Genomic DNA, 27579 nt, shown 5'->3' with positions numbered 1-27579 from the left:
AGACGGTCCATGCAGATCCTAAGAGAAGTGTAGGGACCAGGCACCAGAGAAACAGGCTGGTAAGCTGGAAGCAGGCTCAGTAAACTGAGTCTTCATAGCGCAAGGGAGTCTTGAGGATGAAGGTCACACTCAGAGCTCCTGCATTTGCCTGTCTCTCCTGTGACATTGTGAGTGTGACCTACTCACAGAAAGTCTCTGGCTTCTCCTGTTACAGCTCTCTGCCCAGATGCGGGGACAGTGTTCCTGGTTCCAGAAGAACTTGAGAATCCATGCTGTGCCTTTCCAGGACTCCAAAGAGGGAACAGAGACAGCAGAGGTGACTTTGCCCTGCCTCCTGGCCACTGGCTCCAGTCCCTTCTGAACTTATCAGCTCTCCTACAATGAGAACCTTGGTCCACCACAGCAAGTTCCCGCCTACATCCCATTGGTTTAAATTCCTGCCTGATCAAGGCTCACAGGCTCTTTCTGTGTGTGAAGCATGGTCGTCCCAGCAGCTCAGACTCAGGCCTGGAGCTGATGATGCCGCTGAACCAACTGCGCAGCTGGCTGAATGCTGTGCTCTTTGGACTCCTGCTTCTCCTCCTCCATGTGCAGGGTGAGGCTCCCTACACAGGCCACGGGGACTGACTGGGGTGACAGCTGTCGAATTCTGCATGTCAGTCACAGGCTGAGCTCGTGGGAGGGAGGCACGGGGTGGGTGGCTAAGGGAAAGAATAGGTGAGTGGTTCACAAGTGTGGCTTGTGACCGTAGGAAAATACATCTATCCAGTGATTTTAGAAACCCTCTAATATTTTATTGCTACTTCCTAACTGTCATTTTGCTAATGAGTGGTGTCTCAGTTCCTCAGACCATCAGAAATATGTGTTTTCCAATGGTCCTGCCCCACAGGCTGAGGACTGGTGCAATAGATGAAAGTGTAGGAAAGATGTGCCTACCAATTCCCCATCAAAAGCCCACACATGTTGTCATCGCACTAGCACATAGAGGGTCAGAGACACCTACAGTCACTCCATGCTGGGGAGACAGCTTGGTGTAAGGAGCTCTGGAGAGAGCAGTGGACAATTCACAGGAAAGCGAGAAGGCATTTCCCCTCCTCGTGTAGGGCTGTGATTTGGGAGAAGAGTGACAAGAATCCTAAACTCATGTGGCCAAATGACTGAGTGTGTGACCTCTTTGGCTAGAGAAGTGCTCTGAAGCTCCTCAAGGGGGTAATAGGAAATGCTTCTGGCCCTGAGGGACAGAGAAGCTCCCACACTCACACCCCATGGCTGAACTGGGGGCCCTGGGTTCCCTTCTTCTATGCCCTGGGAACCTGCCTTTCTGGCAGCTGGTCACAGAAAACTAACCCTGATGGCGTCTCTCCATCCACAGGTCAGGACTCATCAGAGACCAGGCCCATCAGGAACACACACACAGGCCAGGTCCAAGGCCGCCTCATCCATGTGAAGGACACCAACATTGGTGTCCACACCTTCCTGGGAATTCCCTTTGCCAAGCCTCCTGTAGGAGCACTGCGCTTTGCACCTCCTGAGGCCCCTGAGCCATGGAGTGGTGTGAGAGAAGGGACAGCATATCCGGCCATGTAAGTTCTAAACAGAGAGGGTTTCAGGCACTGGGGTGAGTACGTGTTCTCAGCTCTGGGCCATGTTGAAATGTGTCACCATTTCAGCTATGTAGCAGTTTCCTCTGATATGGAAACATGCTAACCCCCTTCTCTCATTCACTGTGACAATCTATAGGGCCAAATGCAATTGACCAAGGAACAAGTGATTCCAATAGTACCTATGTGAGTACAGCAGTCCAATATTGCAATCTTAGCTTGTTTTCAGTTACTATAATAAAGTACTGACAAGAGCAACTTAGAGGAGTGAACTGCTATTACGTGCTCCAGACCCATCTTTTGGGGGAAAAGACAAGACAGAGTTAGGGAGCTGGACACATCACATCCATAATCACTAACAGAGCCTATAAAATGCTTGCATGCATGCTAATGCTTAGCTCATTTTTCTATTATACAATCCAATAATTTCCATAAAGGGACATAAAAGACTTTCTCTCCCATATTCATAAAGAATAACATCCAGGCCCCTCCCTGCTGGAGGCCTCCCTAGAAACAAAGCTCCACCCTGTGTCATTTACATTGGTTGGAATGGACCTAGAGAGGAAATAGTGTTTACAGGGCATCATGAGGAGCAGCAGCTAAAGTTGGACGAGAAAATATCCAGACTCACATTTGGCTTTGGTTACCATACATCTCTTGAAGTATCTGTCTGTTACTTTCATCAGGTGCCTGCAAAATCTTGAAATACTGAGTCCAGTGGTCCAGAAGGAGATGAAACTGAACCTCCTTTCCATCTTTATGTCTGAGGACTGCCTGTACCTCAACATCTACGCACCGGCTCATGCCCATGAGGGCTCCAGCCTGCCTGTGAGTGTCAGGCCATGGTCAGCTTAGGGAGAGGGCATTTCTTCAAGACGGTGAGAAGGGACAAAAGTGACCTGAGCCTCCACTGCAGGGTGGACTCTGATGGAGACTTTCGCCTTATTTGGGTTATAAAGGGCCTTTCAGCCACATTGCACAGCTGAAACCTGGATATGTGGAGTCTGTGTGACAAATACCACATGGCCTGAGGCCACCACCCCTGAAAAGGAGACTGGACTGGGGCCGATGCTTCTGCCAGGAGAGACTGAACTGCAGTTCTTCTCTCTCATTGTGCTGGAATCTATTCTTTTTTCTTAACTCTACTTCACTCCCAAATCAGGACTCTTCAGGCATGAACATTGCTAGGAGACGACCCTAACTTGGGACTGTGGCCAGGGACCGTCCAGGTCCAAAGGAGTTCTGCTTCACTTCCACTTATTAAAAGAAACATGACAAGAGATTAATCATTAGTTAATAAGTTATATTATGGCTTACAAAGAAATAGAGTGTTTCAAAAAATTCCAGATAGTGACATTCAGATATCAGAAAAGGGAACTAAAGGGAAAAAAACTGACTTGGCACACAGGTGCTGGGCATAAGTTTTGTTAGGAAGAGAATGTTGACCATGGACAAAGGGAGCACATGCATATTGATACCAAGCCAGGAACTTAGAAGTGATGACGTCTTTGCTATGTGTTCTGTACCCTGTATTGTTACATTCAAAGTTGTAATTCAAACCACGACAACACAATAACTTTGCATTCTGTACCTGTACTGTGTTGCTTGATCTCTCACTGACTTCCTTGAATCTGCTCTGTGGGAAAACATAACCGCAAGCCCCCCCCATCCCCCACTTTTGAAATGAATGTATAAAATTTAGACTGTTTAGCTGCACAATACACTCAGATGCAGACTCGATCCTGAGTTTTGTCTCTGCTTGTCACCACCTTATCCCTGCTCACTGACACTTCGAGAACTCCTAACCCCAAGGACCTATCCCTGGCTGAGCCGGTCTGTGGCAGTATGGGACACAGAGCACTGGAGCCCTGAGCAATCACAGTCTCCAGCTAGTTGATAAAACCAGGACACAGGCTACAACAATCTGATTTCTGAAGAATCACTTACGTGCTCTTGATCCCAACACTGAGGTCACCCAAATTTCCACTTTTGGGTTATCTGTTGTGCCATAGAGGGTTGATGATCATTTCCACTTTTAAACCAGAGTGATATCCATGGAGACAGCCTCGTTGTTCCACTGAGTAGTGAAGACGTTACTTGAGCTATAGTGCTATTGATTCAAAGAGAGATACATGGCGGGGATGGGAACCACAAATGTACTGATGGGGCTAGTGGAGGTCCCTGGCCATGGCCAAGGCCCCGAAGTCCTGAGGATTGTTATGTATTTCTGTAGCTGCACGAAGTCACAGTAGTTGATATTCTATTAATCAGACCAGCAGATCTTGGGCTGGCTTGGAGCTTCCTGGCATCTCTCTTGACTTCGCCAGGTGATGGTGTGGATCCATGGTGGTGGACTGGTTGTAGGTGCGGCTTCCATGTATGATGGATCCTTATTGACAGCCATGGAGGATGTGGTGGTGGTCACTATCCAGTACCGCCTGGGTGTCCTGGGCTTCTTCAGGTGAGCCTTGGCCTGAGCTGGGCAGTGTAGGTGAGCAGAACATAGACAGCCCTTTGAAACCTCATCTCTTCCACTTCATAGCACCAGAGACCAGCACGCCAGAGGCAACTGGGGCTACCTGGACCAGGTGGCTGCCCTACACTGGGTCCAGCAGAACATCGCCCACTTTGGAGGCAACCCTGACCAGGTCACTATTTTTGGTGAGTCATCAGGAGGCACAAGTGTGTCTTCACTTGTTGTGTCCCCCATGTCCAGAGGACTCTTCCACAGAGCCATCATGGAGAGTGGAGTGGCCCTGATGCCTTACCTTATCTCTGACACCGCTGAGATGGTCTCCACTGTTAAGTGCCCTCAATCACCATAGGCCTAGTCGGCTGCCTCTGTCTTCATATTCTGGTTCTCTGGTGTTTTGTTAGTGGGGGAAAACAAGGACCATTGGAAATCATTTCTTTCAAATAATTTCTGAGTAACTCAGGGGTTAGTGTCTCCTCATACTGTTCTTCATACTGGGTGAGCATGTTACGTGACCAGCAAATTGTTCCTTGAGCCTTTATCAATGAGTATTCATGGGCTTAGGGGCTGGTTCATTGGTTTTTAAAAAGCCTAAGGATATAAGTTCAAATCCCCACAACCAAGAAAGGGCTGGAGATAGTAACACATATCTGTAGTAAGATGTTCCTCTGATCAGGTGAGAGGCAGAGACAAGAGAGTCCCTGGATATTGGCAGACTAGCTCAGCTAGTGTAGGCAGCAACAAGACAAAAGACACCCTGTCAAATAAGGGGACAAGCACTGAAGACTGAGACTTTGCCCTCTACCCTTCATATACAAAGCATGGCACACTTACTCCTTCCCTCATGCATGAAACACAGAACGATGGGTGGAGAAAACAAAACTACCCTAAGCAGAAGGAAATGGTGCGCAGCTAGAAAGGGCACTGCCTGCTGGCTGTCACCTCTGAGCAATAGGGCAACGGGAACGGTGTATACTTACTCCAATCCACACAGCACACAGTGTAGTGCAGGAGTTAGATGCAATAGAATTGAGCTGGAATTGACAACTCTTGTCCCTGCTTGTTCCCTTTACAGACGGTGGCCAACCTATCTGGATGTGAGGCCATGGACTCGGAGACCCTGGTGTGCTGTCTGAGAGGCAAGAATAAAGCAGAGATTCTGGCCATTAACAAGGTGGGAGGATTTTTGTTTCTGGGAGATTCTGTCTAAATGATGTGGGATTCTGAACTAAATGCCTCACGTTTATGACTTTGTGTTCTTTCCATTCTGTTGGCAAAATGAGCACCAAGTTAGGTTAATCTAAATGTATATTATCCTTAGGGTGAGCAAAGCACCCTGAAACTAGTGAGAATTGAGAAAATGGAGGTAACTCAGTGGACATCAGGATATTCATTTCATTAAATCTATGCATTGATTTCAATGTCCCTCAGGCCTTCAAGATAATCCCTGGTGTGGTGGATGGGGTCTTCCTACCCAGGCATCCTAAAGAGTTGTTGGCTTCTATAGATTTTCACCCTGTCCCCAGCATCATTGGTGTCAACAATGATGAGTGTAGTTGGACTATCCCCCGGGTGAGTCTCACTTCCAATACTCTTGGAGGCTTGGATCCATTTGCTAAGCAGTGGGAACTCAATATATATTTAACCCAAGTCCATCAGATCCCATTTACAACTTTCTTCTGTCTCCCAGGTCATGGGCCTTGCTCAGACAATAAAGGAAATTACCAGAGAGAACCTGAAGAATACAACAGCAGAAATGGTGAGCTACCTCTGCTCCTGTCAAACAGAGGGGTGCATCATATCTCCTTCTGACACAGCATCCTTATTAATAAAAGTCAGGATGAATGTGATTCAGTGTGAGATCCTCAGAACACGATCCTTTTATAACATATAGCTAATGTGATTGCACGCTCCATTCTTTCAACACCAAAGTCTGTTGCCTACATAACCTAGAATACATCTAACCTCATGCTTCCTGATCTCTATGGTGTAGATGCAGCTGCCTCCTGAGTGTAGTGACCTGCTAATAGAAGAGTACATGGGGGACACTGAGGATCCCCAAGCCCTCCAAATGCAGTTCATAGAGATGATGGAAGACTTCCTGTTTGCGATCCCTGCACTCGAAGTAGCACACTTTCAGCGTGAGTACAACCATGGCAAGGCTTAGGGGGAGCACCTCAGTGATGTGAGTCACGGGTGAGAGAGCATCATGGAGCAGTGTGGTTATCCAGATCTCCTCATGTGTAGTTTAAAAGGGTTAAATCTAGGTACAGAGGTGAAAATGGGCTGCTGACAACTCTGTTGACTTAACAAAAACAGTCAGCTAGCAAGGCCATGCACACGGCTTAGCCAAAGGCCTTTCCATAGCTAGTGCTGCACCCTGGAGCTGCCTCTCCCTTTTAACTACTATAACTCCAGGTAACATTATAGCAAGGTATCTTCTTAAAAGATATGTATCAGAAAACCTTTGGGTGAGGGGCGACTGAGCCCCTATCTGTCCCCACTTTTAGGCCCCCACGCCCATGTCTACTTCTATGAGTTCCAACATCAATCCAGTTTCCTCAAGGATACCAGGCCACCCTATGTGAAGGCTGACCACGCTGATGAGGTTCCTTTTGTCTTTGGATCCTTGCTGTTTGGCATGAAAGGTGAGTCCTCTTTACTGTTTTTGAGCTGAATGAGGTCCTTGATGACTTCCTGGGGGTGGGGCGGGGTCCTGAGCTCTCAGTCCATTTGAGAAAATGTGTGTTCTGGAGATGACAAACAAATGTGTTCCACATCATGTACCCTCACCCCCCCCCCAAAATAAACTATACAGTGAAGAGTCTGGACCCTTCCAAGTCTAGCCTGTGATGGAGGATCTGACTGCACATTGAGGCAGGAATTCACTTAGAAGCGTGCATGGGTCTTGGATACTTGATAATGAATAAGGGAGGTGACAGAGCCAATTGTTTTTGGGTCACACAATTGTTGGGGTGGTGAGTGTGAAGAGTGAGTAGCCAGTTGCGTGAGGTGGCATACACTTGGATTTTTGTGTTCCTCATGGCTCTAGTTGACCTCAATGAGGAGGAGAAGCTACTGAACAGGAGGATGATGAAGTACTGGGCCAACTTTGCAAGATATGGGTGAGAACAGGCTCCTCCCTTAATCTTACACGTGTAGGTCCCCATCCATGTCTCTCTTTTGGAAGGTTATCTTCTAGCATGTGTAGATCTTCCATTGGATGATAGAGTCTTTTCTACCAGATATCACATTTATACAGATACTTTGTAGGTGTCAGATACTATTTTTTTCATAGTGACATGGCTAGTGGACCATAGAACTATAGTACTGTTCTTTAGCTCTTTCCTCTTAGAAGGAGACATAATACAAGTCAAGTAGTCTTCCCCCACATGAAGCAGAAACTAGAGGATGACATGTGCATCTGCATATGAGGACACATGTGCCACCAGTCCCCTTTATCCACTGGCCTAATTGTTCCACTGCCTTGACACAAATCAGGGGATCAGGCTTTGCATGAGAGTGACCTCCCCCTTCTTTGCTGGGTGGCCTGTGCACAGGAACCCCAACAGCGAGGGTCTACCCTACTGGCCCATGTTGAACCATGATGAGCAGTACCTGCAGCTGGACATCCAGCCTGTTGTGGGCCAAGCTCTGAAGGCCAGAAGGCTGAAGTTCTAGACCAAGACTCTGCCCCAGAAGATCCAGAAGCTGAAGAGATCTTAAAACATACACAAAGAGGTATGGTGCCCAGCGTGAGGAGTGGTGTGTGGGGTTGGCTGCTGATGGAATCAGCTTCAGGTTCCTAAATCATACTGAGGAACCTGCACTGCTTCTAACATTCACACTCTCTCTGCACATGTGTGTTCTTCTTACTAATCACGAATCCTCTGCGTGTGACTCTATCCTGCTTGGTTATCTTTGTTAGACCCACTCAATAAGTGCTCCCATAACAGTGTGGATTTGTGAGCCCTAAAGTGCCCCATCTCCTTTCACAGTTGCCTAGGACTAATCCTCTTCATCCTCTCTTGCTTAATATCTCACCATCTTCACCCTCCTCTTCTCTATTACCCCTTAAGTGTGGAGCCAGGGAGTCATGAAACCGGGGGAGCTGTCTAGGAGTAAGAATGGGGTAGAAGGATGTCAAAACCCCCAGAAAACTCACCCTTAGATTGTCAGAGTAGGACCACTCCACCTCATGCCCCAGGCTTGCGTGTCCTAGTACACTTAGTTCTATGCCCCCAGCTTTGCCCCCAGAGGATGTCACTCAACTGGTATCTAGGTTTAACTTCCTTTCACCTTATAAAGCCATGTCCTGCAGCACCCAGAATTCCTCTTTATGCAATTGGAGCATCCTGTGCACCCTGCCCTGGCCAATGATGTGCTCTCTCTCCAAAGTCCTATACCCACTCCTCAATAGCCCTTTCCCTCATTAAATTAAACTGTCTCACCGATCCTGTCTCCTGATATTCTGTTCTAGTTGTGCTCACACTACTGAGGTCCTTTCAACCCCAGGGTATCCCCACCTCTATTTCCCTCTCAAGATCTGTGGCTGTGGTGACAGGCTGGCCACACCATGAGGGTCAGAGATCAGAGATCCCACCCCGTGTGTTCTCATAACATCATAATCACCAAGCCAATACATGTTAACTCTCCTGTCTCTCTCTGGTGCAAGAATGTTACCAGTTCCTATGTTAGCTCCCTTTTCTAGGTTTCCCCAGGCCTAGCCTGGTCTGCAGAGTGAGTTCCAGGGCAGCTGGTGCTACAAAGAGAAACTCTGCCTCAAAAATAAAAACCAGACAAAACAAAAATCCTGTGTATGCTGCCTAGTTTTTTTTTTTCAACTTGACATGAACTATAGACTTCTGGAAGAAGGGAATCTCAATTGAGGAAATTCCTTCATAAGATCTAGCTATTGGTCATTTTTTAAAAATTAGTGATTGATGGGAGAGGGTCTAGTCCGTTGTGGGTGGTACCAATCCTGGGCTGGTGGCCCTGGGTTCTATAAGTTCAGAAAATCATGGAGCTGGCCTAGTATAGCTGCCTTGAGAGGCGTGTGCCAGTCATCGTTTTTTGAGGTTTGTGCCTGAAGTTCCTGGGGGCTCTGTGTGCCTTTCAGTTCCTGAGAAATGAAGGCACTCCCTTAGGTGGTGAGGTGTACATTTACCTGTGTGTCTCTCCATGTACCATAGATCTCAGTGAAACATGTATGACTTGACTAGACAATTAACATTAGACATTAATTTTGCATACCCTGTCATGCTGAGTATATTTTAAAATCTATTTTAATAGGGTTTCTTATACCTCTACCCCCTTCTCCACTCCTTATATCTCCTGATGCCTTCTAACCCATCCCAACACTAAGTAGGAGAGAAAGAAGGTTAGTGGAAAGAGGAGATGGAGTTCTTTTTGGCTACATCTGGTGGGTTAGGGTCATGGGGTTCTTTGGGGGCAATACCAATCTCAGCCATCAGGATATGTAGCTATTCCAGCAAACCAGCAACTGCAAACCCAGAAGAAGGATGAACCAGCAACAGCATGGGGAGCAGCAGTCGTCTTCTTTCTTGGAGTTTTCAGCTCTCTCCCGGCTCTGATGTTTATACCCTCTCTGAATCTATAGAGTACCACTAACTGCAGCTGGCAAAGATCACGCTCTCCTCTCTGAGCCGCATTTATCAGCTGTGGATAAACTATGGCAGCACACTTGGGATTAAAACAGAAACATATACAAAGCATAACTGAGTATTGAAAGAAACCAAAACTTTCACTACACTGTCTAGTTTGCAACCATCATTATGCCCCGGGACCACCATTGTATTGTTTTTATATGTGTATAAAAATTCTGAGCCTCAGTCTTGCTAAGATCCCTCCAACCTGGCCTGATTCATTCCCATGAACCATATCAAGGATCCATAGTTTGGCAAGTAAGCACTGGTCTTACAGCACACAAGCCAGAAGTCAAAAGTCATATCTATCTCTGACCTATGGGGTCAGGATTCAACTATCCCCACCTCTTGGGTCCATGGCAGGCTCATCTATTTGCAATAGCATCAATATGAACGTGTACATCTTCCTGGGAGTCCCCTTGGCCAAGCTATCCTCTAGCAAGAAGGAGATTGTTCATCTCCTGACCCTATCATGAAATGGTTTGAGGTATGCGCCTACTATTTGGCTCTATGAGCTACCCTGGGGCATGGAAGGGTCTGGGGACACAGTCTTTGAAGAGAACAAGGATGGCAAGCTTCCATTCATCTTCATATTGTCCTTTGGGGGAAGCAAGGGTGAGATGTGTTCATTTCACAGGAAGTGGGTCACTGAACAGTGATGCTTTCACTTTCCAAGTGTGGAAAATGTGTCTTCAGGAAGGATCAAGTGTGCATCTTCTTATACCTTGAAAGACTTCTGTGGTGTTAGAACTCAAGCTCTTTCCATCCTCATCTATGCTTTCTTCTCCTGTCCCACCCCAACTGACCATGGTGCTATGCACAGGAACAGAGGGGATTGTTTTATGTTGTTTATTGATTGAACTGATCTCAGTATGTTGGAATTTCTGCCCTTATATTTCTCATGTAAACGCAGCATGGCCTCTAACCCATCCATAGAAGTCCTGTCCAGAGGTCTGGGATTACCAGGGTGTGCCACTACCTGCCAGTGTCACAGGTTTTGGAAGGACATGGTGTTTGTTTGTTTTCAGGAATGTCTAAGTTCCAGAAGGAAGGGAAAAATTCTGTGATAGAAATGAGCCTAGGATTAATAAGAGCAAGACGGGCAAAGGGTAGGCTTGGACCCTGGCATGTAGAGGGGGAATAAAGGAACCAGGCTAAGCAGGGGTGTTAAGGATAGAACATGAGCTGGGAAAGGCATGCCGTGGTCAGGACCAGGACCCCTGTCCTGTCTGCAGTTGGCCTCACTGAGAGGAAGCTGCTGAGCAGTAAGAAGGTACCCTGGACCAACATTGCATTACACGTGTGAGCAGATGGACTGCCCTTAGTCTCCTTGTGGTGGATAAGCATTCAGAGCTCTGCTTATCTTTGATGGCCTCACTGTCTGGCATGTGTTCTTCATTATACGGTAGCCTCCTTCCTCCGTGCCAAGATGCACTTAGCCAGGGATGCTGGTTCCTGACCCTTAAAAAGAAAAACACGTGGTGGGTAGGTCGCTTATTATGGGGAATTTCCTAGGGAAAAGAGAACAGTCTCAATCACATACCTCTACATGCAACAGACACTGATTACTCTTTGGCTGTCGAAATCATCACATGCACACCTCCCTACTGCCGTTCCATGGGTTCTCCTTCATCAGCCATACTGCCTAACCAGTAGATAAGGCCTGGGGGTCAACAGAACTCTGAGTGACATTTTCCCATCCTGCTAGGAGAATGTATTTATTTACACTAACCTCAACATCAAAGGCTAGCTCCAATGGCTTGTACTCAACTAGGATAAAGATACCTGCATTTGGACACGCAGCCTACCATGGGCCATGATCTGAAAGTCCACAGGGAGTCAGAAGGAGTTTTCGGCATCTAATTTTAGGCCTCTCATTTTAATAGCTTGAGTGTGGATTGTTTACATGGTGCTAGGGACTGATCCTAGGACTTGCATACATTAGGAAAGAGTTCCACCCGTGAACTAAACCCTTAGACTGTGGATTGTTAAAATGCCATTAAATTAATCTCTCTCAAGTGTTTGGTTTAGTAAGTCTGAGAAAATTCTCAGGGCATGCAACTGCCCTAAAATCAGATCTAGAACATTCCTCCTACTTCCCAGGGGGTTTCCTCAGGCCCTTTTGCTGTAATTCTCTACCTTTAACCTTGTTTCAAACCAAACATGACATTACTTTATCTTGCTTTACTGGATCTTGCCTCAAATACAATATAAATAGAATGTCTTATTACAGGCTATGTTGATTCCCAAAGTGTTTTTGTTTTCTTCTTTTGTGGAATGCCATCCAGTGTGCACACAAAGAATTTTATCCACTTAATCTATACATGACTCTTGCCCTTGTTTATTAGCTTTTCTTTTTGGAGACACAATTTCTGTACAGCTTAGGAGGTCCTTGAACTCACTGCCTTGGCCCCCTGAATGGTTGGGTTATAGGATTACAGGTTTGGGTTTTAATAAGCTGTATGGTTATTCTCACACACGATTTCATGTGATCACATGATTCAATTTTTGGACTTACCACCTAGAGCAGAATTGCTAAGTCATAAGACAAATGTGTTAAATATTTAAAGAAGTCTTAAGTCTAGGGATATAGCAGCAGGAGAGAGCTTTTCCTGTATGTACAAAGCCCCGGGAACCATAAAATATAAGATAAAGCCAGATCAGATGGCTTAAGCTTGCAATACTAGCTACTTAGAAAGCTGAGGACAGGGATCACAAGTTAAGACTCCAGGCAAAACTGGAAATTTTAGTTGTAGTACAAAAAATAGCCAGTAGGAGGCGACAGAGAACACCTTTGTGTACTCACTTATAAGTGGGCATTAGCCATTATGTACAAGATAACCATGCTACAATACACAGACCCAAAGAAACCAAGGAGGGCCCAAGGGAGGATGCTTGAATCTCTCTCAGAGAGGAAATAAAATAGACATCCGAAGTGGATAGAGGGAGGGTGCTGTGTGGGAGAGGAAGTGGAAAGGATAACTGGGGTAGGGATCAGGTGTTGGGAAGGCAGAGAGAGGTGGACCAAGAGAGAGAAAGAAAATCTGCGGGGGAGCATCTCTAGGACAAGAGAGGCCCCCAGGAGTCTATGGGGTGACCCTGGCTGAGATTCCCAGAGGCAGGGGATACGGAGCCCAGTGGGACTTGCAGTGGATAGAGAAGGACTCCAACCCACCCATGAAACTTTTGGCCCACAGTTTGTCCTGCATGCAGGAGATATTGGGGTTAAACTCAGGTTGTCGACCTTGATGTCAAGTACGTTTGTTTACTGGTGACCCATCTTGCCAGTTAGTTTGATTCTTTTTTTTTATGTCTTTGTATTGACTTGGTTCTTAGAGACATTCTCGCTGTATACCTCAGTCTGGCCTTGGACTCACTTTATAGCTCAGTCTGGGCCCAAACTTACAGCAGTACTCCTGCCTCAGCCTTATAAGTATTGAGTTATAGGCATATACCATTATGCTCCAAGATTTTTTCCTTTTTTTTTAAAATTTTTTTCTTTATTAATTTATTCTTGTTACATCTCAATGGTTATCCCATCCCTTGTATCCTCCCATTCTTCCCTCCCTCCTCTTTTCCCCTTATTCCTCTCCCTTATGACTGTTCCTGAGGGGGATTACCTCCCCCTGTATATGCTCATAGGGTATCAAGTCTCTTCTTGGTAACCTGCTGTCCTTCCTCTGAGTGCCACCAGGTCTCCTCCTCCAGGGGACATGGTCAAAGGTGAGGCACCAGAATATGTGAGAAAGTAATATCCCACTCTCCACTCTACTGTGGAGAATGTTCTGTCCATTGGCTAGATCTGGGTAGAGGTTTAAGGTTTACCGCCTGTATTGTCCTTGGCTGGTGCCTTAGTTTGAGCGCGACCCCTGGGCCCAAATCTGCCCATCATAATGTTCTACTTGTAGGTTTCTAGGACCCTCTGGATCCTTCTACTTTGCCATTCTCCCATGCTTCTCTCATCTAGAGTCCCAATAGAATGTCCTCCCCTCTGTCTCAGTTTCCTGGTAAGTGAAGGCTTTCGTGGGACATACCCCTTGCTCCAAGATTTTTTACATTAATTTATTTATTTATTCACCTTACATCATGGTTGCAGACCCCCCTTCTCCTCCAAGTCCCACCCTCCCACTCCCTCCTCCCCATTCCTCTCAGAGAATGGGAGGCTCCCCATGGGTACCAACCCACCTTGGCACACCAAGTTGCAGCAGGACTAAGTGCATCCTCTCCCACTGAGGCCAGACAAGTCAGCCCAGCTAAGGGAAAAGGATCCAAAAGCAGGCAACAGAGTCAGACACAGCACCTGCTCCAATTGTTAGGGAACCCACGTGATGACCAAGCTGCACATCTACTGTGTATGTGTAGAGGGCCTAGGTCCAGCCCATGTATGCTCTTTGGTTGGTGGTTCAGTCTCTGTGAGCCACCATTGGCCCAGATTAGTTGAATCTGTAGGTCTTCTTGTAGTGTCTTTGTCTCCTCTGGCTCCCTCAGTCCTTCGCCCAACTCTTCCACAAGACTACCCTAGATCTACCTTTTATTTGGCGATGGGTATCTGAATCTGCTTCCATCAGCTGCTGGACGAAGCCTCTCAGAGGACAGTTATACTATGTTCTTGTCTGCAAGCATGGCAGAGTATTATTAATAGGGTTGGCTCTTTTCCATTGGATGACTCTCAAGATGGGCTAGTCATTGGTTGGCATTCCCTCAGTCTGCTCCATCCCTGCATATCTTGTAGGCAGGACATATTTTGACCAAAAGTTTTGTGGGTGGGTTGGTGTCCCCCTTTCTCCACTGGAAGTCCTGCCTGGCTACAGGAGGTGGACACTTCATGCTCCATCTCTCCCACTGTTAGGAGTCTCAGATAGGGTCACGCCCACAGGCTTCCTGCAGCCTCTGCTGTACCAGGTCTCTGCCTCATCCAGGAACCACCTCCCCTACTGATTTCCATTCTCTCTCCAAGAACTTTTCCTCATCCCGCATCTGATCCCTACCATTGCTCCCCTTCCCACCCCTTCTCTCACCCACTTCCCTCCCTCCATCAACTTCAGGAGTTTATTCTATTTCCCTTTCGGAATGAGATTCAAGCATCCCCCCTTGGGCCCTCCTTGTTACTTTATTTCTTTGGGTCTGTGGCTTGTAACATGGTTATCCTATAGTTTATGGCTAATACCCACTTGTGACTACATACCATGCCTATATTTCAGGGTCTGGGTTACCTCACTCAGGATGATATTTTCTAGTTTCATCCATTTGCCTGCAAATTACACAATGGCTTTGTTTTTAATAGCTGAGTAGTATCCATTGCATAAATGTACCACAGTTTCTTTGGTTGAGGGACATCTAGGTTAATTCCAGTTTCTGGCTATTATGAATAAAGCTACTATGCACATAGTTGAGTAAGCGTCCTTGGGGTATTGTGGAGCATCTTTTTGGTATATACCCAGGAGTGGTATGGCTGGATCTTGAGGTAGAACTATTCCCACTTTTCTGAGAAAATGCCAGATTTTTTCCAAGGTGGTTGTACAAGTCAAGTTTGTACTCCCAACAGCAATGGAGGAGTGTTGGCCTTTCTTCACATCCTCACCAGCATGTCCTGTCACTTGAAGTTTTGATCTTAGGCATTCTGACTGGTGTAAGATTGAATTTAGAGTCATTTTGATTTGCATTTCCCTGTTGACTAAGGACGTCGAGCAATTCTTTAAATGATTTTATTCCATTAGAGATTCCTCTGTTGAGAATTCTCTGTTTAACTTTGTACCCATTTTTAATTGGATTATTTGGTTTGTTGGGGTTTAATTTTTTGAGTTCTGTATATATCTTGAATATTAGCCCTCTATTGATAGGGTTGATGAAGATCTTTTTCCAATCTCTAGGCTGCCTTTTTCTTCTATTGACAGCTTCTTTTGCCTTACAGAAGCTTTTCAGTTTCATTTATTAATTGTTGATCTCAGTGCCTGAGCTGTTGGTGTTCTGTTCAGGAAGTTGGCTCCTGCACCAATGAGTTCAAGGGTCTTCCCCACTTTCTCTTCTATTAGATTGAGTGTATTTGATTTTATGTTGATGTCTTTGATCCACTTGGTCTTGAGTTTGTGCAAGGTGCACTCTTTTACATCCAGACATCCATTTAGACCTGCACCATTTTTGAAGATACTTTCTTTTTTCCCATTGTATAGTTGGCTTCTTTATGAAAACCAAGTGTCCTTAGGTGTATGGGTTTAATTTCTGGGTCTTTGATTATATCCCATTGATTGACCTGTCTGTTTTTGTGCCAGTGCCATGCAGTTTTTAAATACCATTGCTCTGTAGTACAGCTTGGAATCAGGGATGCTGCTACCTCTAGAAGTTCTTTTATTATACATAATTGTTTTAGCCATCCTGAGTCTTTTATTTGTCCATATGAAAGTTGACGGTTGCTCTTTCAAGGTCTGTAAAGAATTGTGTTGAAAGTTTCATGGGAATTGCATTGACTCTGTAGATTGCTTTTGGTAAGATGGCCAAAGATCCAGGAACATGAGAGATGTTTTCATGTTTTGATATTTTCAATTCCCTTCTTCAGAGACTTGAAGTTCTTGTCATACAGGTCTTTCATTTCTTGGTGAGAGTTACACCAAGATACAAGAGGTGGACATATGCCCTAAACAGGAGGCAGGGACTTTTGGGGTCTTGGTGTGTTGGCTGTTAATCACTCTACTTTGAGACCCTCCTAGAGAGACCACTCCAGAGAACACTTAGAGGTTCCAGGTTCCAGCAGAAACTTTGGTGGAATTGTTGGTCTGCTGAAATCCTGCCAACTACTCCAGGGGAATTGCTCCCAGGAACTGAATTCAACAAGTTCTACTTCTCCTGTTCCCATTAACCTCTTTTCTCTTCTATCTAGAGTAGGTGGGTTGGAAGGGAGGTATAAGCATTAACCAACCCCAATAAAGTAGATTTGGAAAAGGTGAAGCCTACAATGTACCCATTGATGTTGAGGGATATTAATGGCATTGATAGTTTATTCCTGCTATTTTGATGTTGGTGGTTGTAGAGTTGTGTGTGTGTGTGTGTGTGTGTGTGTGTGTGTGTGTGTGTGTATGTGTGTGTGTGTGTGTGTGTGTGTGTCCATGCACCCATACGCATGTGTGTGTGCATGCACATGCATGAGCACAGATGCACTGGCACTTACCTTCTTTTCGTTTTGCTGGTGTTGGTTTTTTTTAATCTCCTTTGTTTTCTTGGGTGTAGCTAACTTCCTTGGGTTGGAGTTTTCCTTCCAGTATCTTCTATAGGATTGGGTTTGTGGATAGATATTGTTTAAATTTGACTTTGTTATGAAATATATTGTATTCTCCATCTATAGGGATTAAATGTTTTGCTGGGTATAGTAGTCTGGGCTGACATCTGTGGTCTCTACTACTCTGCAAGACATCTTTCTGGGCCCTTCTATCTTTTAGAGTCTCTGTTAAGAAGTCAGGTGTAATTCTGATAGGTCTACAATTATATGTTACTTGGCCCTTCCTCCTTGTAGCTTTAATATTTTTTCTTTGATCTGTACATTTAATGTTTTGATTATTGTATAGTGGGAGGAGTTTCATTTATGGCCCAATATATTTGGCATTTTGTAAGGTTCTTGTATGTTTATAGGCATCTCTTACTTTAGATCGGAGAAGGTTTTTTTCTACAATTTTTTGAAAATGTCTTCTGGAACTTGGAGCTGGAGTCCTCTCCTTCTTCATTCCTATTATTCTTAGGATCTTTTTTATAGTATCCCAGATTTTATAAAATGTTTTGACTAAGGAACTTTTCTAATTTAACGTTTTCTTTAACCAATGTATTGATTTCTTCAATTGTCTCTTCAATGCCTGAGAGTCTCTCTTCCATCTCTTGTATTCTGTTGGTGATGCTTGCATCTGTAGTTCCTTCTCGCTTCCCTGGGTTTTCCATCTCCAGGATTCCATCAGTTTCTGTTTTCTTCATTGCTTCTATTTCCAAATTCATGCCTTGAACACTTTTGTTCATTTCCTTCATCTGTTTGATTGTATTTTCCTGTATTTCTTTCAGGAATTTATTCATTTCCTTTTTAAAGGCCTCTATCATATTTAGAAGATTGGATTTAAGGTCACCTTCCTGTGCTTAAGTTGTGTTACAATATCCAGGGCTTGCTGTAGTAGGACAGTTGGGCTTTGGTGGTGCCATATTGCTCTGGATTTTGTTGATTCCTCATTTATGCTGGACTTTAGCCATCTGGTTGTCTTTGGTGTTGGCTGGATTTTCTTGATGCCAGAAGGACTCCTTGGGGAGGCAGGCAGAACCTTGGGCTTCTCGCTTCTGCTGGCTAATGAATGTTCTTGGGATCCAACAAACCTTTGTAGGAAGTAAGGCAGAATCCTGGGCCTGAAGTTGAAGCTCAGGATATAGAGCACAGCTCATATCTGCTGTCTATGTTCTAGGTGGACCCAGCAGCAGTAGACTCGGAGGTGGTGTCTAACATGGATGTTCCTGGGCCTGGCAAGCCTGCTCTTGACAGTGGGTTATTAAGCTCAGGGAGCAGAGAGTAGTTCACCTCTGTTGGCTGGGCCCTAGGTGGACCTGTTAGGCAGGGATTGTATATTGATTTTTGTACCCCAAATTTGCCCATTTACTGGCATAGATGGGTAAATTTTGCATTAAAAATGAGCTATGCAACCACCTGCACTTAACTAAGAGACCACATCTTTCATTGATAAAAATTCTTTCTAGTTTCTCTGTCAGTCATTGCCTGGTGTCTACTCCTGGACAGCCACTTTCTGATGTGACAGTTTGGGAACTGCATATAATTAAAAAACATCAGAGCCCTGGCTGTCCTATAACGAAAAAGGAATCCTTTGTGACTGGTCCTGTTACTATATAAAACCTCTTTGAGATTCAAGTATGCACACAACACATTTTACCAGCTCAATTAATGTACATCTAGGTGACCTGATATTGATTACTTTTAATTGAGCTCTTATGAACTTTTGAAGTATGAGTTTTTTATGATTGGTGTCTTCAGTTCCTTGAACTAAAGATCTAGACATAGAATTACTCATTCACAGGATAAATACATTTAACTTTTAATGAGATTGTCAAACTGACATCTGTAATGAATATATCATTTTATATCTCCTCCAGTTGTGTATGATCATGCTAGTAGCTCCATGTCTTTGCCTACACTTCACTATACAGAGCTTAAATCTGCTTATATTTTATTGGCAAATAGCAGTATGTTATTGAAAGTGTTTTCATGAAGTTGAGCCTCTACACAAACTCTCCCTCACTTGCTCTATCTATCTATCTATCTATCTATCTATCTATCTACCTATCTATCTATCTCTATCTCTCTCATCTCTATCTCTATCTCATGCTCTCTCTACTGACTCCCTGAATCCCTCCACAGAACAAACCTGGGTGACTTCTTCATTTCACACTTACAATGTGTCCATGGCCATCATCAACACAGGGCCTCTGAGTGATGATACCATGAGTAGCAGAGCACAAGGGATTTCCCTAGCTGAGCTACAAAATGTCTGGGATTAAGAAACCTAGGGATACTGGGCATGGTGGCACACTCCTTTAATCCCAGCACTCCAGAGGCAGAGGCAGGTGGAGTTCTGTGAGTTCTAGGCTGACTTGGTCTACAAAGGAAGTCTAGAACATCCAGGGCTGTTACACAGAGAAAACCTGTCTCAAGAAACCATACGAAGAAGAAGAAGAAGAAGAAGAAGAAGAAGAAGAAGAAGAAGAAGAGAAGAAGAAGTTCATAACGATCGATAATGAGATTTGGTGCCATCTGGCATGAAGGCAGAATATTGTATAAATAATAAATAAATAAATAAATATCTTAAAAAAGAAAAGAAGAAGCACAGAGATGCCCAGCATGTGTTAGGATCTAGTTCCCTCATCCCAAGATTAGAGACATTGGGAGCTTCTCAGCCCTCCTGGTCCAGCAGTTTCTTTGGTCATGTAACTTGGAATAGAGAGAAGAGTTACCAAAAAATGGCTAAAACCACTGACAGGACAAGAGTACATTGGAGGGGTGACACTGAATTAAAGGGGCCCTGTTTATTAGAGGAGGCAGGAAACCCATACTGTGTTGTGCCAGGGAAACATCCAGAGGGACACAAAGGAAGAAGTCCTGTAGTGACATGCTGTAAGGCTCTAGATTATTACTTGGATAATAATGACAGGGATCGTAATTTGGAGCCAAGGCCAATTCTCGGGTTCACTAAAGGCTGTCTGACACTGATGTCCACAGCACTTTCTCCAAGGAGTCAGACTGGACTGGGCATGGGATCCTGACAATGCATTCATGATATATAGTGTCAGGGTTCTGTCTGATTCTCAGACTTCTATTTTTAGAATTATATCTCAGTTTTATCATAGATGTACTTTGGTGTTAGAGCCAGCCGACACCCAATAGATACTTGTCACATGGTTAAAAGTGAGAGTGATCATGGTGTGTAAGAGAACTTTCCTCCGATCCTGATAAGAGAAACTCCACGTTGAGACTCACACAGTGGAAAGAGGATATGAACTTAACATAAGTTCTCCTTTGACCTACATATGTGAGCCATGGCCTGGGAGCACACTACCCCCTCACACATACATGTACACAAGTACAATAAATGCAAATAATTAAAACTATTGTTACATGGATGAATGACTGTGGAGCTGATCTGGGCAGGAGTTGGACACTATAGGAGACACATCATAATAGTGGTGTGAATAGGGGCTGTGGACTTTAAAAACACCAGAATTTCGGTGTAACTTAACAGGGAGAGGGTCCAGGAAGATCCTAAGGTAAGTGTATGGATCAGGCACCCTGGAAGCAGGCTCAGTAAACTGAGTCTTCATAGCTCAAAGGAGTCTTGAAGATGAAGGTCACACTCAGAGCTCCTGCACTTGCCTGTCTCTGCTGTGACATCTTGAATGTGACCTACTCACAGAAAGTCTCTGGTTTCTCCTATTACAGCTTTCTGCCCAGGTGTGGGGACAGTGTTCCTGGTCCCAGAAGAGCTTCAGATCTCCTGCCTTTCCAGGAGGCCAAAGAGGGAACGGAAACTGCAGAGGCAACTTTGCCCTGCCTCCTAGCCACCGGCTCCAGTCACTTCTAACTATGTTTTCTATCAGGAGAACTTTGACCAACCACACCAAGTTCCCGCCTACATCCTTTTAGGTTAAATTCCTGTCTGGGCAAGCCTCACAGATTCTACTTCCTCTTTGTGAAGCGTGGTTGTCCTAGTAGCTCAGACTCAGGCCTGGAGCTGATGATGCCGTTGAACCAACTGCGCAGCTGGCTGAATGCTGTGCTTTTTGGACTCCTGCTTCTCTTCCTCCATGTGCAGGGTGAGGCTCCCTACAGAGGCCACGGGGACTGACTGGGGTCAGAGCTGCCACATTCTGCATGTCAGTCAGAGGCTGAGCTTGTGGGAGGGAAGGCACGGGGTGGGCGGCTAAGAGAAATATTAGATCAGTGGTTCTCAAACTGAGTGTTTTGACCATAGGAAAACACATATATCCAATGGTTTTTAGAAACCCCTAACTGTGACTATTTTTATTGCTGCTTCCTAACTATAATGTGACTATTGAGTGGTGTCTCAGTTCCTAATACCATTATATATGTGTTTCCCAATGGCCATGACCCTTAGGTTGAGGACTGGTGCAATAGATAAAAATATGGGAAACATGTGCCTACCAATTCCCCAAGAAAAGCCCACACATGTTGTGAGCCTACTAGCACATAGAGGGTCAGAGACACCTACGGTCACTCCACACTGAGGAGACAGCTCAGTGTAAGGAGCTCTGGAGAGAGCAGTGGACAATTCACAGGAAAGCGAGAAGGCATTTCCCCTCCTCGTGTATCGCTGTGACTGTAGCTACTACTGACTTGGGAGAAGAGTGACAATAATCCTAAACTCATGTGGCCAAATGGATGTGAGTGTGCGACCTCCTTGGCTAGTGAAATGTTCTGATGCCCTTCAAAGGGATAATAGGAAAAGTTCTTGGCCCCGAGGGACAGGGAAGCTCCCACACTCACACCCCATGGCTGAACTGGAGGCCCTGGGCTCCCTTCTTCTGTGCCCTGGGAACAGTGAGATGGGAATCCCGCTGTCATTTGGCAGCTGGTCACAGAAAACTAACCCTGATGGCGTCTCTCCATCCATAGGCCAGGACTCGTCAGAGGCCAGGCCCATCAGGAACACACACACAGGCCAGGTCCGAGGCAGCCTTGTCCATGTGAAGGACACCAACATTGGTGTCCACACCTTCCTGGGAATTCCCTTTGCCAAGTCTCCTGTAGGACCACTGCGCTTTGCACCTCCTGAGGCCCCTGAGTCATGGAGTGGTGTGAGAGAAGTGACCTCATATCCAGCCATGTAAGTTCTGGACCCAGAGAGTTTCTCATTTGTGTGAGAATGTTCTCTGAGCTCTCGGCTATGTTGAAGTGTTTTTCCATCTCAGCTACACAGCAGTTTTCTCTCCTTGCCAGGGAATGCCCCATGCATTTTTCTAATGATGTGCTAAGGTTGAGCAGGACAACTGTGCCAGGCTCTTTGGTCAGAGTTTGGCCCTAACTCATAGGGAATTAGATGCAGGCACTATGGAGAACAAAGATAAAATTGTTCACAGACTCAAACTAAGCCCAGTATTCTCTGCCTCAATGGGCAGGATCTATAGGCATTAGGGGAAGTGACTTATTAAGTAGAAAGCACCCCCTGAATCCAGGAGAATACACTTCAGGTCCCTGAGAATGGCAGCCGTGATGGATACATCCTAAGCCACCCTCACAGTCACTGTGATGACCTTCAGGGCCAAGTGCCATTGAACAGGAAATCCTAGAAATCTGACTTTACTCCAGGTCTCATGGAGCCTGTGGCCTTTCCTATGGTTGGAACAAACTTAGGTGGGGATAATGTGGTAACAGGGCATCGTGGGGAGCAACAGGTGATGGTGGCTAAGAAAAAAATCCAGACTCACATTTGGTTTTGATCAATATATGTCTCTTGGAACCATTATTTTTTATCAGGTGTCTGCAAAATTTGGACATAATCAATATAGAGGGTCTGAAGGAAATGAAGCTGGCCACGCCTCCCATCCCTATGTCCGAGGACTGCCTGTACCTCAACATCTACGCACCGGCTCATGCCCATGAGGGCTCCAGCCTGCCTGTGAGTGTCAGGCCATGGTCAGCTTGGGGAGAGGGCATTTCTTCAAGATGATGAGAAGGGACAAAAGCGACCTGAGCTCCACGGCAAGGTGGACTCTGATGGAGACTCTCACCTTATTTGGGTTAGAAAAGGCCTTTTCAGCCACCCTGTGCAGCTGAAACCTGGGTGTGGGACACAGAGCACTGGAGCACTGAGCAATCATAGTCTCTAGCTCTTTGCTAAAACCAGGACACAGGCTCCAACCTGAGCCCTGCAGAAGCACTTAGGTGCTCATGACCCCAACATTGAGGTAATCCACCTTTCTACTTTTGGATTATCTGTTGTGCCAATGAGAGCTGTTGACCCTTCCCTTTTTTAATCCATGGAGATTCCCCTCTTTGTCCCACTATAAAGAGCCAGAGTAATGTTGACATTACTTTATATACAGATGCACTATTTCAAACTGCAATACATGGTACGGATTGGGACTAGAAAGACACTAAGGTGGCTAGTAGATGACCCTGGCCATGGCCAAGGCCCCGAAGTCCTGAGGATCTTTATGTATTTCCATAGCTGCATAGAATCACAACAATTGATATTCTAAATAAGCAGTCCAGCAGAGCTTGGACTGCCTAGGAGCTTCTTGGTATCTCTCCTGACTTCTCCAGGTGATGGTGTGGATCCATGGTGGTGGACTAGTTATAGGCATGGCTTCCATGTATGATGGATCCATACTGTCAGCTACTGAAGATGTGCTGGTCATCACTATCCAGTATCGCCTGGGTGTCCTGGGCTTCTTCAGGTGAGCCTAAGGTTGGGCAACGGATGTTGAGCAGAACCTAGACAGTCCTTTGATCTACGTCTTTCCCATTTCTCAGCACCGGAGACCAGCACGCCAGAGGCAACTGGGGCTACTTGGACCAAGTGGCCGCTCTACGCTGGGTCCAGCAGAACATCGCCCACTTTGGAGGCAACCCTGACCAGGTCACTATTTTTGGCAAGTCAGCAGGTGGCATAAGTGTGTCTTCACATGTTGTGTCCCCCATGTCCCAAGGACTCTTCCACAGAGCCATCATGGAGAGTGGGGTGGCTGTGCTGCCTGGCTTTATCTCTGACACCGCTGAGATGATCTACACAGTGAGTGCCCTCAACCACCATAGCCCTCGTCAGCTGCCTCAGCCTTCATATTCTTGTTCTTTGGTGTTTTGTTAGTGGGGAAAACAAGGGTCATGGGAAATAACTTCTTTCCAATATTCTCTGAGAGACTCAGGGGTTAACATCTCACCTCTACTTTATACTGGGTGATTATGTAACAACCAGCCATCTGCTTCTTACAATTTCTATTCATGGCAAAAATGAGTATACATGGTCTTGGGAGCTGGTGAATTGGTTTTAAAAAGTACTTGGAATGCAAGCCTAAAGACATAAGTTCAAATCCCCAGAACCCATAAAACACTGGAGATAGTAACACGAATCTATAATTACAATGTTCCTCTGGTCAGGTGAGAGGCAGAGACAAAAGAATCCCTGGATGTTCACAGACCAGTTCAGTGTAGACAGCAACAGAGATGCGTTGTCAGATAAGGGGGCAGTGAAGACTGAGACTTTGGCTTCCGATCTACATACACAAACCTTGGCACACTTACTCCTTCCCTCATGCATGAAACACAGAACGATGGGTGGAGAAAACAAAACTACCCTAAGCAGAAGAAATGGCGCGCAGCTAGAAAGGGCACTGCCTGCTGGCTGTCACCAATAGGGCAATGGGAACAGTATATACTTACTCCAATCCACACAGCACACAGTGTAGTGCAGGAGTTAGATGCAATAGAATTGAGCTGGGATTGAGAACTCTTGTCATGCTTGTTCCCTTTACAGAGGGCGGCCAACCTATCTGGATGTGAGGCCAAGGACTCAGAGACCCTGGTGCGCTGTCTGAGAGGCAAGAGTGAAGCAGAGATTCTGGCCATTAACAAGGTTGGGAGTGTTTTGTGTCTGGAAGGACTTGGTCTACATGATGTGGGATTCTGAAGCGAATCCTTCCTCTTTATGACTTTGTGTTCTTTCAGTTCTGTGTCAAAATAAACATCAAGATGGGCTAATCTAAGTGTAGACTCTCCTCCAGTGTAACCACACCACCCTGAAACTAGTAAGAAATGAGGAAATTGTGGAAGTAGCTTAGTGGACATCAGAATATTTATTTCTTTAACCTTCAGCATAGATGTTTAATGCCCCCTCAGGCCTTCATGATGATCCCTGCTGTGGTGGATGGGGAGTTCCTACCCAGACATCCCAAAGAGTTGTTGGCTTCTGTGGATTTTCATCCTGTCCCCAGCATCATTGGAGTCAACAATGATGAGTGTGGTTGGACCGTTCCCATGGTGAGACAGAGTTCCAATCCTATAGGAGCCTGGAGACCCATATGCTAACGAATGGGAACTGAATACATCTTTAACCCAAGTCCAAAAGATCCCACTAAGACTGTCTTCTCTCTCCCAGATCATGGGCACTAGTCAGACAATAGAGGGACTAAGCAGAGAGAACCTACAGGCTGTTCTGAAGAAGACAGCAGCAGAAATGGTGAGGCATATCTCCTTCTCACACAGCACCTGTATTAATATGGTTTAATCTGGGTCATCCCAGGTCCCATTCTTCCAATACCAAAGGCTGTTGTCTACCTAACCTAGAATATGCCTCACTTCATCATCCCTGATGTCTTCGGTGTAGATGCTGCTGCCTCCTGAGTGTGGTGACCAGCTAATGGAAGAGTATATGGGGGACACTGAGGATCCCCAAGCCCTCAAACTGCTGTTCACAGAGATGATGGGAGACTTCATGTTTGGGATCCCTGCACTCCAAGTAGCACATTTTCAACGTGAGTAAAACTGAGACAAGGACTTGGGGAGCATCTCAGCAATGTGGGTCACTGGTAAACACTGTGTAGCAGTGTGGTCCCTAGGTCTCTGTGTGTCTAGTTTAAGAGCATGAAATGAAGGTACAGAGGAGAAAATGGGTTGCTGTATTGACTCAACAAAACCACTCAGCTAGGAAGGCCGTGGGCACTGCTTAGCCAAGGGCTTTTCCACAGCTGGTGCTCCAGTCTGGAGCTTCCTCTCCCATTTGACTTTTATGATTCCAGGTAACTTTTTTTCAAGGTATCTGTCACCAAACGTATATCAGAAAAACTTCAGGTGAGGGTCAACTATGTCACTATCTGTTCCCACCTTCAGGTTCCCACGCTCCTGTCTACTTCTATGAGTTCCAGCATCAACCCAGCTTCCTCAAGGATGTAAGGCCGCACCATGTCAAGGCTGACCATGCTGATGAGATTCCTTTTGTCTTTGGGTCCTTGCTCTTTGGTGTGAATGGTGAGCCTTCCTTTCTTTTATTGAGCTAAATGAGGTCCCTAGCGAACTCCTGAGCTTCCACTCCATTTGGGAGTTCTCTCCATTCCATGTCCTGGGAGAGAACAGATTCAAATGTGTACCATATCATAATCCACAAATCATAACTAGATTAGAATCTGGACCCTTCCCAGACTCACTTGTGATGGAGGACCTGACAGCCAGCCAGGGCAGGAATTCAATTATAAGCTTGCATGGATCTATCGATATTGGATAATTAAAATGGAAGGCAAAAAAAAAAAAAAAAGGCAACAGTCTTGGATCAGACAACAGAAGGGATGGTGAGTGTGATGAATGAGCTGGTAGTGTGTGAGGTGGCATGTACTTCGACCTTTGTCTTCCTCATAACTCTAGTTAACCTCACTGAGGAGGAGAAGCTGCTGAACAGAAGGATGATGAAGTACTGGGCCAACTTTGCAAGACACGGGTGAGAACATCTCTCTCTCTCTCTCTCTCTCTCTCTCTCTCTCTCTCTCTCTCTCTCTCTCTCTCTCTGTCTCCCCTCTCTAGGGCTCCCCTTTGGATGGTCACCTTCTCGGCATGCATGGATCTTCTTTCACAAGATGGAGTCTTCTCTACACAATAACACCTTTATACAGATACTTTGCAGTTGTCAGATATTAGTCATCTCACAAAGACCTGGCGGGTGGGGTATAGTGCTATGGTGCTGTTCTTTATATCTTGCCTCTTAGAGGGAGACATAAAACAGGTTACGTGGTCTTTCCCCACATGAAGCAGGAACTAGTTAGTGACACGTGTATCTGCATATCAGGGTACCTGGCCCATCAGCCCCTTTAACCACTGGCCTACCTGTTCCACTGCCTTCTCTCAAACTAGGAGATCAGGCTTTGTACCAGAGTGAACCCCAAGTGCTATATCCACAGGAACCCCAACAGCGAGGGTCTACCCTACTGGCCTGAGTTGGACCATGAAGAGCAGTACCTGCAGCTAGACATCCATCCTGCTGTGGACCGAGCCCTGAAGGCCAGAAGGCTGCAGTTCTGGACCAAGACTCTGCCCCAGAAGATCCAGGAGCTGAAGGGAGCTCAGGAGAAGCATGCAGAGCTGTAGTGCCCTGTGTCAGGGAAGGAGTGGAGGGTTGAGGGAAGATGGGGTCATTCAGAGGTTACCAAGCTATTTAAGTATTTTCATTTGTGCCAGCACTCACAGAAGCACTTCTAACCGCAATATTTGTTTTTAATTTTTAGACATGTATGTCAAAGCCTGTATGTGCTACTCCTTATCCTTCTGGGCAAACTTTTATTAAAGCCAATAAATGCTCTCATTACAGTA

General features: G+C 45.7%; 2 protein-coding genes across 4 annotated transcripts in view; both read left to right on the top strand.

Annotated features, from left to right (window-relative positions):
* The window catches only part of LOC311582435 (pyrethroid hydrolase Ces2e-like), a 66331-nt gene that overhangs the window by 20250 nt on the left and 18502 nt on the right, over positions 1-27579 (top strand). The gene's annotated exons all lie outside the window — the stretch shown is intronic.
* LOC311582433 (acylcarnitine hydrolase-like) lies at positions 472-27579 on the top strand. 3 transcript variants are annotated; one of them, XM_084755577.1, is made up of 12 exons: positions 472-595; positions 21901-22111; positions 22762-22903; positions 23551-23684; positions 23761-24019; positions 24761-24859; positions 25123-25263; positions 25382-25462; positions 25610-25757; positions 26113-26250; positions 26641-26713; positions 27171-27579. In XM_084755577.1, exons 1-12 carry the CDS (start codon positions 517-519, stop codon positions 27355-27357), a joined length of 1692 nt encoding a protein of 563 aa, XP_084611703.1. In that variant the 5' UTR covers positions 472-516; the 3' UTR covers positions 27358-27579. The 3 variants fall into 3 exon arrangements, with proteins under 3 accessions (XP_084611703.1, XP_084611704.1, XP_084611702.1); XM_084755578.1 differs by lacking the exons at positions 21901-22111; positions 22762-22903; positions 23551-23684 and adding exons at positions 1373-1583; positions 2288-2429; positions 3929-4062; XM_084755576.1 differs by lacking the exon at positions 472-595 and adding an exon at positions 20929-21080.

Source organism: Acomys minous, assembly GCF_964271855.1.
Source record: "Acomys minous genome assembly, chromosome: 14".
In the NCBI taxonomy this organism is placed as follows: domain Eukaryota; kingdom Metazoa; phylum Chordata; class Mammalia; order Rodentia; family Muridae; genus Acomys; species Acomys minous.
This window is presented reverse-complemented; position numbering and strand designations above follow the sequence as displayed.

Bases quoted from the DNA above. Each gene is read 5' to 3' on its own strand.
- LOC311582433 (XM_084755577.1), top strand. From the start codon at position 517: ATGATGCCGCTGAACCAACTGCGCAGCTGGCTGAATGCTGTGCTCTTT. The intron at 23,685-23,760 runs GTGAGCCTAAGG...CCCATTTCTCAG, and splicing joins GGTGTCCTGGGCTTCTTCAG to CACCGGAGACCAGCACGCCA. The intron at 26,251-26,640 runs GTGAGCCTTCCT...TCATAACTCTAG, and splicing joins CTTGCTCTTTGGTGTGAATG to TTAACCTCACTGAGGAGGAG.